Source organism: Oncorhynchus mykiss, chromosome 22, assembly GCF_057628025.1.
Source record: "Oncorhynchus mykiss isolate SJ-2025 chromosome 22, ASM5762802v1, whole genome shotgun sequence".
In the NCBI taxonomy this organism is placed as follows: Eukaryota; Metazoa; Chordata; class Actinopteri; order Salmoniformes; family Salmonidae; genus Oncorhynchus; species Oncorhynchus mykiss.
The window spans coordinates 35204976-35220531 of record NC_143043.1 but is presented as its reverse complement, the minus strand read 5'-3'; the positions used below and the strand labels follow the sequence as shown (position 1 = coordinate 35220531).

At 39.4% G+C, this 15556-nt stretch overlaps 1 protein-coding gene across 3 annotated transcripts in view; it reads left to right on the top strand.

The window, feature by feature from the left end:
* Positions 1-15556, top strand: part of edar (ectodysplasin A receptor) — a 57776-nt gene that overhangs the window by 25244 nt on the left and 16976 nt on the right. For all 3 annotated transcript variants that reach the window (XM_021579461.3, XM_021579462.3, XM_036959070.2), the window contains exon 3: positions 8989-9111. In XM_021579461.3, the coding sequence (XP_021435136.2) occupies positions 8989-9111 (123 nt within the window). The remainder of the gene's footprint in view (positions 1-8988; positions 9112-15556) is intronic.

The following is a 15556-nucleotide window of genomic DNA, read 5'->3' as shown; positions in this document are numbered from 1 at the left end:
ACACACACACGCACACACACAAACGTATCGTTCATGTACATATCCAATCGTCTTGAAAGGAAAAGATGCACATCCCTATTGAATAAAGTACAGTACGTACGTACGTTACAGTACAGTAGAGTACAGTACAGTAAAGAAAAGTACAGTAGAGTATAGTTTACTGCAGTCCTATACTGTACAGTAGAGTGGAATGGAGTAGAGTTCAGTACAGAACACAGTAGAGCACACTAGAGTTGAGTACACTATAATGAACTGTATTGTACTGTACTGAACTATACTGTACTCATTAAAGAGCTCATAAAAAAGAATAGCCTGTGTGTAGAATAATACCCAAATATGCAAAGGAGGATATTGCATATTTCTACCTCTGTGTACCTATTCAGGATACATCACCATGAAGAGAATGACCATCATATCCATTATGATGCATTTCTGGGTAGTACCGATCAGGGACCCATGATGAAGTTCTGTTTCTGCAATTCTGTCACCGGGTGTAAATCCACTTCACTTACTGTTCAATGACCAAAATAGATTTTGACAAAGTCAAGGTGTCATGTCATAGCTGACACCCCATTCTTTCTTCAGACATGTTGAGTCTTCATTCAGAGCAGATATTTAACAGAGTTTTTGGAAAACATGGACACAAAAGAAACGGATGGAGATTCTACAGAAAGGGGGCCGAATACTTTCGCAAGGCACTGTACATATGGACAGTACAAAAACAAGTGATTGATTGATTTGATTGACTCTGTCTCTTCGCAGTAAATTCTGCAGGGATGGTTGTATCCCCCATATATACAGTGGGGAGAACAAGTATGAGATACACTGCCGATTTTGCAGGTTTTCCTACTTACAAAGGATGTAGAGGTCTGTAATTTTTATCATAGGTACACTTCAACTGTGAGAGACAGAATCTAAAACAAAACTCCAGAAAATCACATTGTATGATTTTTAAGTAATTTCAATAGGCGAACAGCAAGTGACAACCCCAGAAGTTGCAGTCGAACAAATTATGCTATATTACCAACGCGGCATTGTAAACACATCGTTCGTGGCCAGTGTTTGCAGACTTTTTTGTACAGCTTGGCAGCTTTGTATCTTTTTTGAACACGCAAAGACCCAAACGGCGTTCCATAGTATGTATGTCGTGAAGCTAATCGCAGTATTACTGTGTAACTCCGGTAGGGCAACGTCTGAAAAATAGAGCACTTGGTAATGTGTACCGGTGCTAGGCCAGTCGGCGATAGCCAATACCAGAAAATGGTTGATTGTCAAGGGCAATGAATTCCATTATCTTGGTGTTAATGGATTTCGCCTTTGCGTTGTCTCGCTGAAATGTTCTTACTCTTTCAAATGACTACTCGACTTGTTGACTGCTCAATCCACACAGCAGACATTGTGGGCTAGGTTAGGAATGCTGTGTTGCACGTGTAGCGCAAAAGTTTACGTGGCATCATTACGTCATGTGCCTACGTTATATAGGTATGCATGTCATCTTTGACATCGGTTTTGCAGATCAGCGTTAAACTAGACATCGGGCCGATACAGATGTTGGCATTTTTAGCTAATGTCGTCCGATTCCGATATGTTCACCGATATATTGTTCTTCCCTAATTATAACATTGTTCATTGACCTGTCAATTCTTTCATGTTAGGCATTTACATTAGCTAGAAAGCGGGAACATATAGCAATACTCCATCAGATTTGTGAGTTGAAACATGTTCGAATCTTTGCCATTCTTGGTGTCTTCACATATTTCGACATAAAACATTAATGTTCTTACATTTATGTCAGTGTAATGATTTTACAGATGAGGCTGAGAAGACGATGGAAATGCCCTGTAGGTGTTCTGCCTATATAAGTTGGCTTCTCCAGGTCCTACGACAAGGGTGCAGTTACGGTCTGCAATCCGGGGCATTTCTGCATGTGCAGGAACCCCTCTTTATACTACGTTTTTAAGTTAGGACAGGCGGGAGGTGGGGCTGCTCCAGTAGAATAGGTGGGGTAATGCACATTAAGGTTGGATGCCAGCTGCCGATAAACCCCACAGAAGAAGGGGCGGGCAATAATGGTAGCTAGCTAGCCGTACACCAGTAGACACCATACACCGTACCCTCCCTCACACACTGTTTTCCCACAGTTCTGTTAACAACGGCGTGGGCAGGTGTTCTGCAGGCAGGGGCGAAGGACATTGTGTGCTAGCTCAGTCAGCTTGTCCTAAGGAGGACTCTGGTACACAGCAGGTGGGAGGCTGGGGCGACAAGCTAGCTACCACACAGTGTCTCTCACTAGCAAGCTAGCTAGTACACAGTGTCGCCCTAGCCTCCAACCTGCTGTGCTAGCGGGAGGCAGTGGCAACAGGTAGACAGTGTACTTCACCCCTGCCTATCTAGCACTGTTTTCCCATGGTTCTGTTAACGGCGGTGAGGGTCGGTGTTTGACAGGCAGGAGTGAAGGACATTCAGAAAGTACTTTTATTTTCCTTTTGACCCACATTCAAAACTGTCACACAAACATGAAGATGTCATGCTAAAGGTATTTGGTATTTTATTGGTATTTTATTAGGATCCCCATTAGCTGTTGTGATAGAAGCAGCTACTCTTCCTGGGGTCCACACAAAACATGAAACATGACATAATACAGAATATTAATAGACAAGAACAGCTCAAGGACAGAACTACGTCAATTTTAAAATGGCACATGTAGCCTACATATCAATACATACACACCAACTATCTATCTAGGGGAGGCGATCATATAGGAACCAATGGGGTCTCTGAGTCACAACTATGAATGTCCCTGAAGTAGATCTGAGGTTCAAATAGAGCTACACACACACAGTAGTCAGAGGTTTTAGAGGAACCATTGTTATATTTTCAAGTACATTTTCAGCAATGGTTCCTAAAAGGAAATTATATTTTATCGACAACATTTCAAAGAAATTAACAACAATAATATTCAATCAATGAAAAATATTACATCTATAAACTGGGATATTCAACTCTTAACATACGAGGTCTGGAGCCTGCTGGTTTTCAGTTCTACATGATAATTAATTGCACCCACCTGGTGTCCCAGCTCTAAATCAGTCCCTAATTAGAGGGGAACAATGAAAAAACGCAGTGGAACTGGCTTCAAGGTCCAGAGTTGAATTTCAGGGATCTAGATAATAAAAAATATGAATAAATAATATTGTAAAAGGATCTAATGAAATGTCAATATAAACAAACAAATTGTCTGTTAAACACCCACACCAGTCCACGCATCCACTTTTTTGATCTGAAAGACAATGTCTAGAGCTTACCAATGATGTTTAACATCAATGTAAGTCAATAAGTCATCGTTTTAGTCAAGGTTTGATATATTTGGGCTTGAAGTGCCAAACCTGAGAGCTAGCTTTCTGTTTCTATGACATTTGGAATCCGAAAAAGTTTCACGGGAATTATCAAATGGCAAGAGTCAGACAAACTTCAAATCTCAACATGTCAACAGCTTGTATAGGCACAGTTTAGCTGAGACTCATCTCTTGACAGGTAGGCTAGGAGTCTATTTCTAGAATAAATATTTTTACCTAAGGTTAGCATGCTAGCTAGTTACACTGACAGCTGTCAGTCAGTGCCCTATTTGTTGGTACACTGAACAAAATATAAACGTAACATGTAAAGTGTAAATGTGAAGTGTAAATAAAAAGATCAAATCAAATCAAATCAAATGGATAAATAAAAAGATCCCAGAAATGTTCCATACGCACAAATCAAATCAAATTTTATTTGTCATATACACATGTTTAGCAGATGTTATTGCGGGTGTAGTGAAATGCTTTTGTTTCTAGCTCCAACAGTGCAGTAAAATCTAACAAATTCACAACAATACACACAACATAAAAGTAAAATAATGTAATTAAGGAATACATAAATATTAGGATGAGCGATGTCAGTGGCATAGACTAAAATACAGTAGAATAGAATACAGTATCTACATATGAGATAAAGTAAAGCAAAAATATGTAAACATTATTAAATTGACTAGTGTTCCATTATTAAGTGGCCAGTGATTTCAAGTCTATGTATATAGGGCAGCAGCCTCTAAGGTGCAGGGTTACATGGCTGGGTGGAAGCCTCCTAGTGATGGCTATTTAACGGTCTGATGGCCTTGAGATAGAAGCTGTTTTTCAGTCTCTCGGTCACAGCTTTGATGCACCTGTACTGACCTCACCTTCTGGATAATAGCAGGATTAACAGACAGTGGCTCGGGTGGTTGTTGTCCTTGATTCTCTTTTTGGTCTTCCTGTAACATCTGGTGCTGTAGGTGTCCTGAAGGACAGGTAGTTTGCTCTCGGTGATGCGTTGGGCAGACAGCACTACCCTCTGAAGAGCCTTGCGGTTGTGGGCAGTGCAGTTGCCATACCAGGCTGTGATACAGCCCAACAGGATGCTCTCAATTGTTTATCTGTAAAAGTTTGTGAGGGTTTAGGTGCCAAGCCACATTTCTTCAGCCTCCTGAGGTTGACGATGCGCCAGCTGTGTTCAACCGTTTGTTGTTTCCTACTTTCACCAACTGGGGGCGGCCCGTCAGGAAGTCCAGGACCTAGATCCACAGAGCAGGGGTTCAGACCCAGGGTCGCGAGCTTAATGATGGGCTTGGAGGGTACTATGGAGTTGAATGCTAGGGTATCAAGTAAGGTAGAGGTGATATGATCCTTGACTAGCCTCTCAAAGCACTTCATTAATTTAGTTCAGTTATCTTTGCTTTCTTAGGTACAGGAACAATGGTGGACACCTTGAAGCAAGTAGGTACAGCAGACCGGGATAGGGAGAGATTGAAATATGTCCGTAAACACTCCAGCCAGCTGGTCTGCACATGCTCTGAGAACGCGGCTAGGGATGCCGGCAGCCTTGCGAGGGTTAACACGCTTAAATGTCTTACTTACGTCGGCATCGGAGAAGGACAGCTCAAGCTTAGTTCTCTAAAATATTGTGCACAAATTTGTTTACATCCCTGTTAGTGAGTATTTCTCCTTTGACAAGATAATTCATTCACCTGACAGGTGTGGCATATCAAGAAGCTGATTCAAAAGCATGGTCATTAAACAGGTGCACCTTGTGCTGGGGACAATAAAAGGCCACTCTAGAATGTGAAGTTTTACAACATAATGCCACAGATGTCTCAAGTTTTGAGGGAGCGTGCAATTGGCATGCAGATTGCAGGAATGTCCACCAGAGCTGCTGCAAGAGAATTGAATGTTAATTTCACTACCATTAGCTGCCTCCAATGTCATTTTAGTGAATTTGGCTGTATGTCCAACTGGCCTCACAACCGCAGACATATGGCGTCGTGTGGGCGAGCGGTTTGCTGATGTCAACGTTGTGAACAGAGTGTCTCATGGTGGTGGTGGGGTTATGGTATGGGCAGACATAAGCTATGGACAATGAACACAATTGCATTTTATTGATCGAAATTTGAATGCACAGAAATACCGTGACGAAATCCTGAGACCCATTGTGAGGCCCATTTCTTTTAAGGTATCTATGACAAACATAAGCATATCTGTATTCCCAGTCATGTGAAATCCATGGATTAGTTAAATAAAGGTTAAATTAGAAATGCAAAATTAGGGCCTAATTTAATTATTTCAGTTGACTGATTTCCTCATATGAACTGTAATTCAGTAAAATCATTCAAATTGGTGCATGTTGCATTTATATTTTTGTTCAGTATATTTCTCTGCTACAAGTGGAAATCACTACAATGTTCTCATCCCCAATGAATGAAAATCCCTGCTCTGCCAACCTGGTCTCAAAGCATTTTGTATCATTCTGTACGTAAATCATCTATACTCATTTTGTATGATATGCTAAGTTTCTTATGGTATTTTATTACTTTGGGGATGTCCATCACCCATTTCGTATGAAATGATATATTATGGATTTGTATAATGTATGATATGTTACGAATTCTAGCTAGATGGCTAGGTGGCTAACTAGCTAACGTTAGCTAGGCTAGGGGTTAGGTTTAAAGTTAGGGTTAAGTTTAGGAGTTAGGTTAAAGGGTTAAGGTTAGGGGAAGGTTTAGCTAACATCACAAGAGGTTGGTGGCACCTTCATTTGGGAGGATGGGGAACTTGGGACATGATGATGGCACAATTCCGTTGGCATACAGTCCTGTTCAAATTCTTCTCACAGACGTTTTTAGAAGATAGACAATGTTCGAAGAGCTCAAGCAAGCATTTTTCACAGATCATATACTTGGTAAAGGAAGAAGTTAATTAATTTCACTTGTATTTCAAAAATCAATATGATTGCATGTTGATTATAACTAGTCTACTAACTTATTTCTGTACAGTGGAATCTTCCAAGGTTATAAAAGTTGGATGGTAAGATGGGTCAGTCAATGTGTTTATTGTAGTCATTACGGACAGGACTATACAGTATCGCTATATTTTTACCATGGCAAAAAATAAAACACGAAACATATTTCTGTGTGTAAAATATTCTCTGCTATAGAATAGAAAATAAATAAATATGACTCTGGATGACAACATAATAATATTTGTTTCTAACATTAGGGTTGTTTTCCTTAAGAAATTACATCTACTTCGTGTTTTCTTTCCTTGCCACACTACTAACGAGTATTGTGCTAGTGGTATCGTCCTGGCCCTAGCAGTCATGGTCATAAAATGCAAGGCAAGATGTCAGGAAGAGAAAATTGAGACAATCAGCATCCCATTCAGTTCACATATTTTGTAGCTAGTTTTTGTACAATGCATAGCTACACCCAGAGACATAAATGCATAATATGTATCTGTAACGTTATAACCATATCAGTAGAATGTAGGCTAATTCTTTGGGGGTGGTCACAAAATGTATCATAGCCTACCGATACCTTCTAGATAGCCTACTTAAGAAGAAGTTTGGAATGGATAAGCCAATATAGCAATAACAGAGGCAGACAGACACCTTCACTTTTTTTTTTACTAAACACATGGATATTTAACACAGAATAAAGGCATTAACATTTTTTGTGGGAATATATTTAAGTCGATTTTGTTTACATTTGTTTTGTTAATTTCACACTTATGTAAAACAACAAATAATCTAATTGAAAGCAACGATAATGAAATGGCATGTTGCTGCACACAGATACCATACATATAATTTAATTTTAAGAGTTATTTTTATTTAACAAGGTTAATTACTTTTTCACCTTTATTTAAACAGGTGTGTGTCATTGAGATGAACATGTAATAAAAATATTTAGATTTTTTTTTCTCTCGATAAAACTGTTAATCTCAAATAAACGACAGGGCTAGCTAAAAACACTGCTCTTGTTTGAGGAAAGAATATTCCAGTCAGGGGCGCCATCCCCACATTCTAAAATAGCATTTTTGTCCCCCCCAGTTTTATCATTGGAATGTGATACAAAACGAGGCAACGGTTTGCTTTAGGACCATGCGGATACATCAGAGCGTTCGGGTAGACTGTTTGGAGTGTTTTAAAAAAATTATAAAAATAAAAACCAAAGTTGCACCACTGTCTAGTCATAATGAGCTCTTTGGTTGCCATCATAAGCTGCTCATGTGAAGTTTCCTCAAGCATCTTCATCAATTCATGCAATTTATGTTTATCAATTTATGCAATCAATTAAACAATTGATGTTTGAGATCACTTGTTGTGTACTGTTTTAACTTGCAAGATTTTACAATATCATGAAAATAACAAATATAGTTTAATGAAACCTTTTCTGTTTGTTGGCGGCATGCAGTGAAAATCACCCCTGTTGTTTATTTCTGTAGGCTATAGGTTGCTTGCATGATATTAACTGGTTTGCTTCGTTTTAACGAGGAAAAAACAACTATTGAGTAGGTTATTCTTACATTTTAATCTCAATTAGACCATCTGGTTAATAAAGGTGAAATACCTGGTTAAATAATAAATAATGAACCTGATTAAATAAAAATAAAGGTTAAATTTGCATTCAGCAAACCTATAGGCATATGATCTTTCATGATCAAACATATGATGTTTTTGCCTTCGTTGCTTTTGTAGAGCAGTGTAAAATTAACTCTGACCCCAAAAAATGCCATTCTAATGAAAACAAGTTTAACAGCCTATAATTAAATACTTATTATTTGAATCAGGTCACCACGCACTGGCTATCACAGCGCGCAGGCAGCCTCCATTCGCGCACACACACCCATGGTGTCCCAAGCTGGGAAGAGGAGACACATTAATGAACAATGAAGTTGCGCAAGCAAGACTTGTGTGAATAATGTGATAAATGTGACTTCATAGCCTTGAATATAATGACCAACAAATAGAAAGACACATGTTTTAAAATCAGCAGGACAAAAAAAAAAAAAAATCCTGAAGTTGTTCGTCTGACTTCCTGCTCCCGCCCGCAGCATGAAAAAAGACGACATGATGAACCCGTGATAACTGAGACATGAAAAACACAAGGCAGAGGCAATTCTAGCAGACATATGTTTTCATTTATTCCAGCATTCACGTGTTCACACGTGCGTTCACACATTGACACGTTCAACAAGGCATGTGAACGTGTCAACGCATGTGTGAAGATTGAAGGCCACGTTAATGGTTCAAAATCAAATCAAATGTAGTTTACCGTGAAATGCTTAGTTAGAAGCCCTTTCCTAACAATGCAGTTAAAAAAAAGTAACACAATCAAATAACAATAGTGAAGCTATATACAGGTTATATACAAGCAGTACCCATACTGAGTCACTACTGAGGTATGAGGTAGTTGGGTTCCCAAGGGGATTAGTATATTCTCTTTGAATTTAATTAGAATGACTTATTAAAACCTGTAGTAAATACAATCTTAGCAGAATCAAGTGTATCTAGAATCCTGTAGTAAGTTGAAAACAGAACAAAAAATATAATCTTAATTTATAACCAAGAACCTGAATAAAGCACACATTATGACTCTTTGCACGCTTTTATCTTTTAACCCCCCCCTCTCTCTTTTAGGTGTCCTGTCCTCCTTTTCTCAGGTCAGAGTACAGTAGTTGTGGAGAGTTTGAGTTCTACAACCAGACCCTCAGTAGCTGCCAGCCCTGCCCACCATGCCAACCTGGACAGGAGCCCCACATGGTGAGACACACAAGCACACACACAAACTAAAGAAACAAATAAAAAAAAGAGCACAACTACACACACACACCCACCCACACACACACACATGTCCTGAGATGTAATGACTTGAGTGTAATGAGTAGATAATGTAGCATGTCAGGTGCATGTGAACCCTGACCGCTGCTACCTGCCTCCCAGCCCTACTCCCAGCCCTACTCTCATTATTTATTTTAGACAGGTCTAAAGAAACATGATAGAAATAAAATGTAGTCTATTTCAGAAGAACAGAATAGCATACTCTGAGTTGTCCATATGTGTCACGACTTCTGCCGAAGTCGATGCCTCTCCTTGTTCGGGCGGTCGACGTTGCCGGTCTTCTAGCCATCGCCCATCCATTTTTCATTTTCCTCTTGTCTTGTTTTCCCACACACCTGGTTCTCATTTCCCTCATTATGTGTTGTGTATTTAACCCTCTGTTTCCCCCATGTCTTTGTGTGGTGTTGTTTATTCTGTTTCATGTGATGCACACATTAGTCTGTTGCGCTGGGTTATGTTAACCCGTATTGTTATTTCGTGTCCACTTTGCCGTGTGCTTTTGGTTTGCCTAAATAAAAGGCTCCGCTGGCTACCCAATATCTTCTCTCCTGCACTTGACTCCCTTACAGCCATTTACGCATACCGGACAATATGTTAGGCCCTGATATGGCTATGCCTAGTTCATTTAGCGGACAAGGTTTGCTTAGAATTCTGTGGCATACATTTGTATTATTTTACAGTATGACGAATACAATTGAACATAGCTGAATAAAATAAAAATGATATTTTCTCCAAACAGTTTCCAAGGAAGTGTGCACATGTGGTTATTCTGTGTTGAGCAGTTAACAAAGAAACAGGTTCTCCTATATGCTTAATTTAGAGATATTTATACTTTAGTTGTGATACAAATGTTGGGCTATATGTTTAGATTTTTTATATATTATAAGGCTGCATGATGCGACTCTAATGATGATTTGAAAAAGTTGCAAGAAAGGCATGAGCTCTGATTTTGTTTCTTGTCCAGGCTGCGCACACTTCATCAGTCTCTCATTCACAATTTGACAAGCACTTGATAAAATTCTCACCAGGCCTCGAATTTCCCAGCGGCATCCCCCCTCATGTGGCCGTAATGCCCCCTAAAAAAAATCCATGCCCTTTGTGCCCTTGGGCTGAATATAATAATTATAATTCCCGGCTGCCGTGCTCCTAAGCACTTCTCACTCACATGGCTCTCTCAGATATCTACATTCTTATTAACCAATGCGTCACATGATCGGGTCTTTCTCACAGCTAAGAAGTATGCCACAAGCGAAGACAGACAGATCAACTGTGTCCCTCTTATTGAATTCTGAGGCACATATTGAAGATGTTAGAGGAACTGTCCACATTTACTTTTCGTCAGCCAACAAGATGAGTAGGCCTAACAAACAGCAAAGCACTAGCCTATGTCAATCTACTATCCCCCATAGTGCGAAAGTTGATCTATTCTATTGGTCAACTTGTCCTTCTGTGCAAGAAAGAAATATTCCAAATATACTCTGGGATCAGTCGTGGGATGCGATAGATCCTAAATTAATACAACCACTCACATCAAAAAAACATTTTAAAAGTAATGAGGCTGATGCAACAGATCAGAACGTTTAGCTTAAAATATTGATCAACTGTTAGGTTATTTCTTCACATTATAAGCGCAGAAATGCGCACACGGCAGTAGGCTCTAAGCACAAATGTTTCAAAATGCAATCAATTAGCGGGAAAACACTGTTCTCAAAAGTGACTGCAAATCCGATTATGCTTTATATAAAGGTGCATTTTGGATGGTGAAAATTATCTTCCCCAAACTTGAAACTCATGCGTCGCCTATGTATGCCAGTTAGGCTCTACGCCAGCTGTAAAGCAGATTAATGTGCTTCATTTTAAGAAGTTATTTGGCAACATTAGTTGTGTTACAACCCAAAACATATAGGTCGATGTGCTATGCTACATGAGGTGTGCGACTATGATTTATCACAAGTGATAATACACAATTCACAATGATAGGCTAATATTGTCACCCATCAGACTATTCTTAATTTAATGTTGTCTTTACACATACTAAATAATATATGTGTGGAATTCATTTTGATTTAGAATGGACCATTATCATGCACCTGTCTTGGAACAGGGGCATGGGGAACAAATACATGTGATCTATACACTTAAATAGCGAATGGAGAACACTTTTTCTGTGTTTAATATTCATGCCAGCCATGTAGGCTATACTCCTGTTGTAAAGTGAAGTAATGTGCTTAATATTAGGAAAATTGAGAAATAAATATAGTAGGCCTAGCCTATAGAAAGCTGATGGGATCCTCTTTTTAATAGAGGCCATGAAAACGATTGTTTTTTCTCACGCAATGGCATAGCCTATAGAAATGTTGAGCAACATGAGCTCATGGGCTCTCATTTGCATTGATGTCAGGGTGATTAGAGGGACAATAGCGTGCTGAGTACCAGGCAGTTATAAAGTTTCGTAGGCTACTAATGACCATCAGCAGCATCAGAGCTTGGAGAAGCCTAGTTACCATGACATGTCACCATTACCGTAACAGCCCTACTCTCTATCTGTCTGCTCAGACCACCCAGGAAGTTTACCTGACTCACTGGTATACACAAAGGTACACCTCCCACATCAAAGAGTTACCAGCTAAATCCCAGAATGCATGCTCAGATTCAGAAAGGGGAATTAACAATTTTCACGGTTTGTCATTCCATTTGGATTTTTCCCAAATATTGAATCCCCTTTGGTAGGATGTAGTAGCCTGTCAGTAGCCATTAGTCATCAGCCCCCGGCCAAAATAAACAGAGCCTCACTGGGCCTTAATAAGGAGACACACCTCACACACACACACCTCACACACACACACACACACACACACACACACACACACACACACACACACACACACACACACACACACACACACACACACAACAAAAGGAGCCCTGCTTTTCTCTTCCTCTGTAAATCTACAGTCACAGACATAGCTAACTGTTTGAATAGTCAGTTCTTTAAACTTGTAAAGTTCAATTGTAGTTATTCAACTCTCCTGTACAATTACAGAAAATGTTAGGTAAGAACTTACGAAACAGAGCAGCAACATTGTCATGTGTACTCCAGCTCTCCCTCTCCAGCGCTTCACTTCGCCAGATTATTAAGCACACCTGCCACCATCTTTACATGCTGACCAAACAGCATGCACGTGTGCGTCTGCGTGCGCCATTGCGTCCAAATTGATTTTGTTCACCCACACCAGACGCGATCAGGACAATTATATTAATTAATTAATTAAACATTTATGGCAATTAGCTAACAATGAGGAGATGGGAGAGGCAGGACCTGCAGCGCGCTGAGCGTCACAAATAGAACTAAGTTCTATTTTAGCGCTTGGCAATGCAGACGCTTGCTGGAGCGAGCAGTGTGGGTGCAATGATTGAATAACATGTATGTGTACATTTATTTTGCAATGCTCTTGCACTCGATGCGAGCGGTGTGGTCAGCATGTAATAAGAAAAATAAGCCTGAAGGAAGTAGGAGAGATGATGAGAAACAAATTCGGTTTACCGTTAAATCTGTGGATTAATTGTCAGAGTAGAGGATCTTGTGCATTTCTGGTAAAAAAGCAACCCAATGTTAATATCCAAGTAAAAATGAGCTAGCAACAGCTAGCTAGCTAGCTACATTTCCATAAATGTTTAATACTTTTTGACCTGTCCCCAAATTAATATAATTGGTTCAGAGTTTGTTTGATATTTCAATCTGCATGTCCTGATCGTGTCTGGTGTGGGTGAACAAAATAACTTTTGGTTTGGTCAGCATGTTACGCGCACCTGTGCCTCATGAGATTCACCTGGACTCCACACCTTCCTGATTACCTTCTCTATATCTGTCACTCCCCTTGGTTCTTTCCTCAGGCGTTATTGTTTAAGTGTCATGTCTGTATGCTATTCGGGTTTCTTGTTTGTTCCATGTTTTTATTCATTATTACATTTGCACTTCCTGTACTTGCTTCCCGTCTCCCAGCATACACGTTACTAACATTACTAACTTGGCATTTAGCTAATTTTTTTCATATGGGATCAGTAGTAATAGCAGTGTTGGGAAAGCTACTTAAAAAATATTGTTTACCAATCCACCATTTCACACGGGAAGAAGTTAGGCTCTACTAAAGAGAGGTGGCCCGTCAACGGGGCAGTTGTAAATCATTCAGCGCCTTGTCACAATCACTGATTTTAGAGAAACAACAAATGTCGGTACATATAAGTGTCATATATCGGCTGAAAGCTTAAACTCTTGTTAATATAACTGCACTGTCCACTTTACAGTAGCTATTACTGCGAAAAAATGCCATGCTATTGTTTGAGGAGAGTTCCTAACAACAAAACACTTTTCACCCCGATAGTTTTGATAAATTCACCTCTGAAGGTCAAATGTGTACTTAAATCAGAGAAATATTTCAGAATGTATCATCCAAATGGTCCCAGAGATAACATGAAGTGTCAATTTGTTACATAAAATCATTTTTCATATCCTTAAAAGGTCCATATAGCATGCACGATCAATTTTGTATTTCCACTCGTTTAATTTGCAGAGAAAGTATCTGTGAAAATTTAACCCTAAACGTTGTTACAACCAGTCAAATCACGTTCGTATTTATTCCTCAGAGATCCTAGAACGTAACCAGACTTCACTATATAATTAGGGGTGTCGTATATCCTATAGGACCCCAAATTTGATCAGAGAGCGACGCCTTCGTGGCACGCCGATGGCGCGGGCGATCTTGATTGTATCTTTGTCAAATAAGCACCAATCGGGGTCAAACAAAACTAGCTAGATAGCCAATAAGCTGTGCTTAAACCCCGTATCTGTTGCAAAATGTAGCTGCTAACCTTGTGCGACAGCAAGACTTTTCCTTTCGGACCAAAAATTATAAGAATATTCAGAGTTATGAAGTTATGAAAACTGGGTATTTTGCAAATGTTGAACTTATAATATGGCTACTAATACTGGAAAAGCTAAGTCAAAGTCCAAGTATACAGATTTGACAATATTCTTGCAGAAAAATGTAATGTGAATGTAAACGTCTCCTTCACGATTTTCCCAAATGTACCTGGGTGACTTCACACTAAATGTTATGTAGTTTGCTCATACTTCAAGTTATCCGTCTGAAACTTTGCACTTACACTGCTGCCATCTTGTGGACACCATCGGAATTACAACCAGAGTGGCTAGATGTGGAACCTTTCTGTTGCATTTCAAAGATGGTGTTAGAATCTTCTTTTTAAATAATGTTTTTTTTTCTTTGAAATAATTTTCTACCAGATCTATTGTGTTATATTCTCTTACATTTAATTCACATTTCCACAAACGTCAAAGTGTTTCCTTTCAAATGGTACCAAGAATGTGCATATCCTTGCTTCAGAGCCTGAGCTACAGTTACATTTGGGTATGTCATTTTAGGCGAAAATTGGAAAAAAAGGGGGCTATCCCTAAGAAGTTTTAAGAAAAATATAGTTTACCTAACTGAAGTTACTTAGAAAAAGTAGTTCACTACTTCGTGTTAAATTATCGTATCGACAAATTGCAACAACAGATCACTCTGGAGTCAGCTTTTAACAGAATGTGTAATTTAGCCTATTAAACACAAAAACAATGTTTCAAGTATGAAATATGCAGGTCTGATGATAAAAAAGGAAGGAAGTTTTGCTAAAAAAGTAGTGTGTAGTTCCAGTAGTTAGTGTAGCTAACTAGTTCCCCCACATACACATGAAACAGCACTCCACCACATAGATGTGATCTGATATAGCAGATGGTTTTAATGCAGTGATACACGCTGGTTTACAATGACCATGGAGACAGGACAAAAATGCTTCTATTGGAGAAGGTTTATATGAACCAACAGAAGTAAAGCTGGGCTGATCCAACCTGACAGAATCCTACTGATAAATTAATCCAGCTTTTATCAGAGGATCAAAGTGGATATATTGGACAAGCCAATAAAGTAGGAAGTCGGAATATAGTGTTTCTGAAGTCTGTAGGACAAGTAGCAGCTTGGCTTCAGGTTGGAGCTTCAACTGTTTTAATAAAGATAGATCAAACAATGGTCTGCCTGTCAGACTATGCAGGGTATTGGTTGTTGTCACAACTCCCCACTGTGAGAAGTGAGTATGTCTGGGACTGTTTATGATGACCTCCCACTTTATTCCATACTAGAACATCAATTTCCTCTGTCGCCACATGTAGTGCAGTACACACACACACACACACACACACACACACACACACACACACACACACACACACACACACACACACACACACTAGACAAACTACCCCAACACCCCGAATGAAAATGTTCAGAACGACTCATGTCCTGTTCTTGTAACC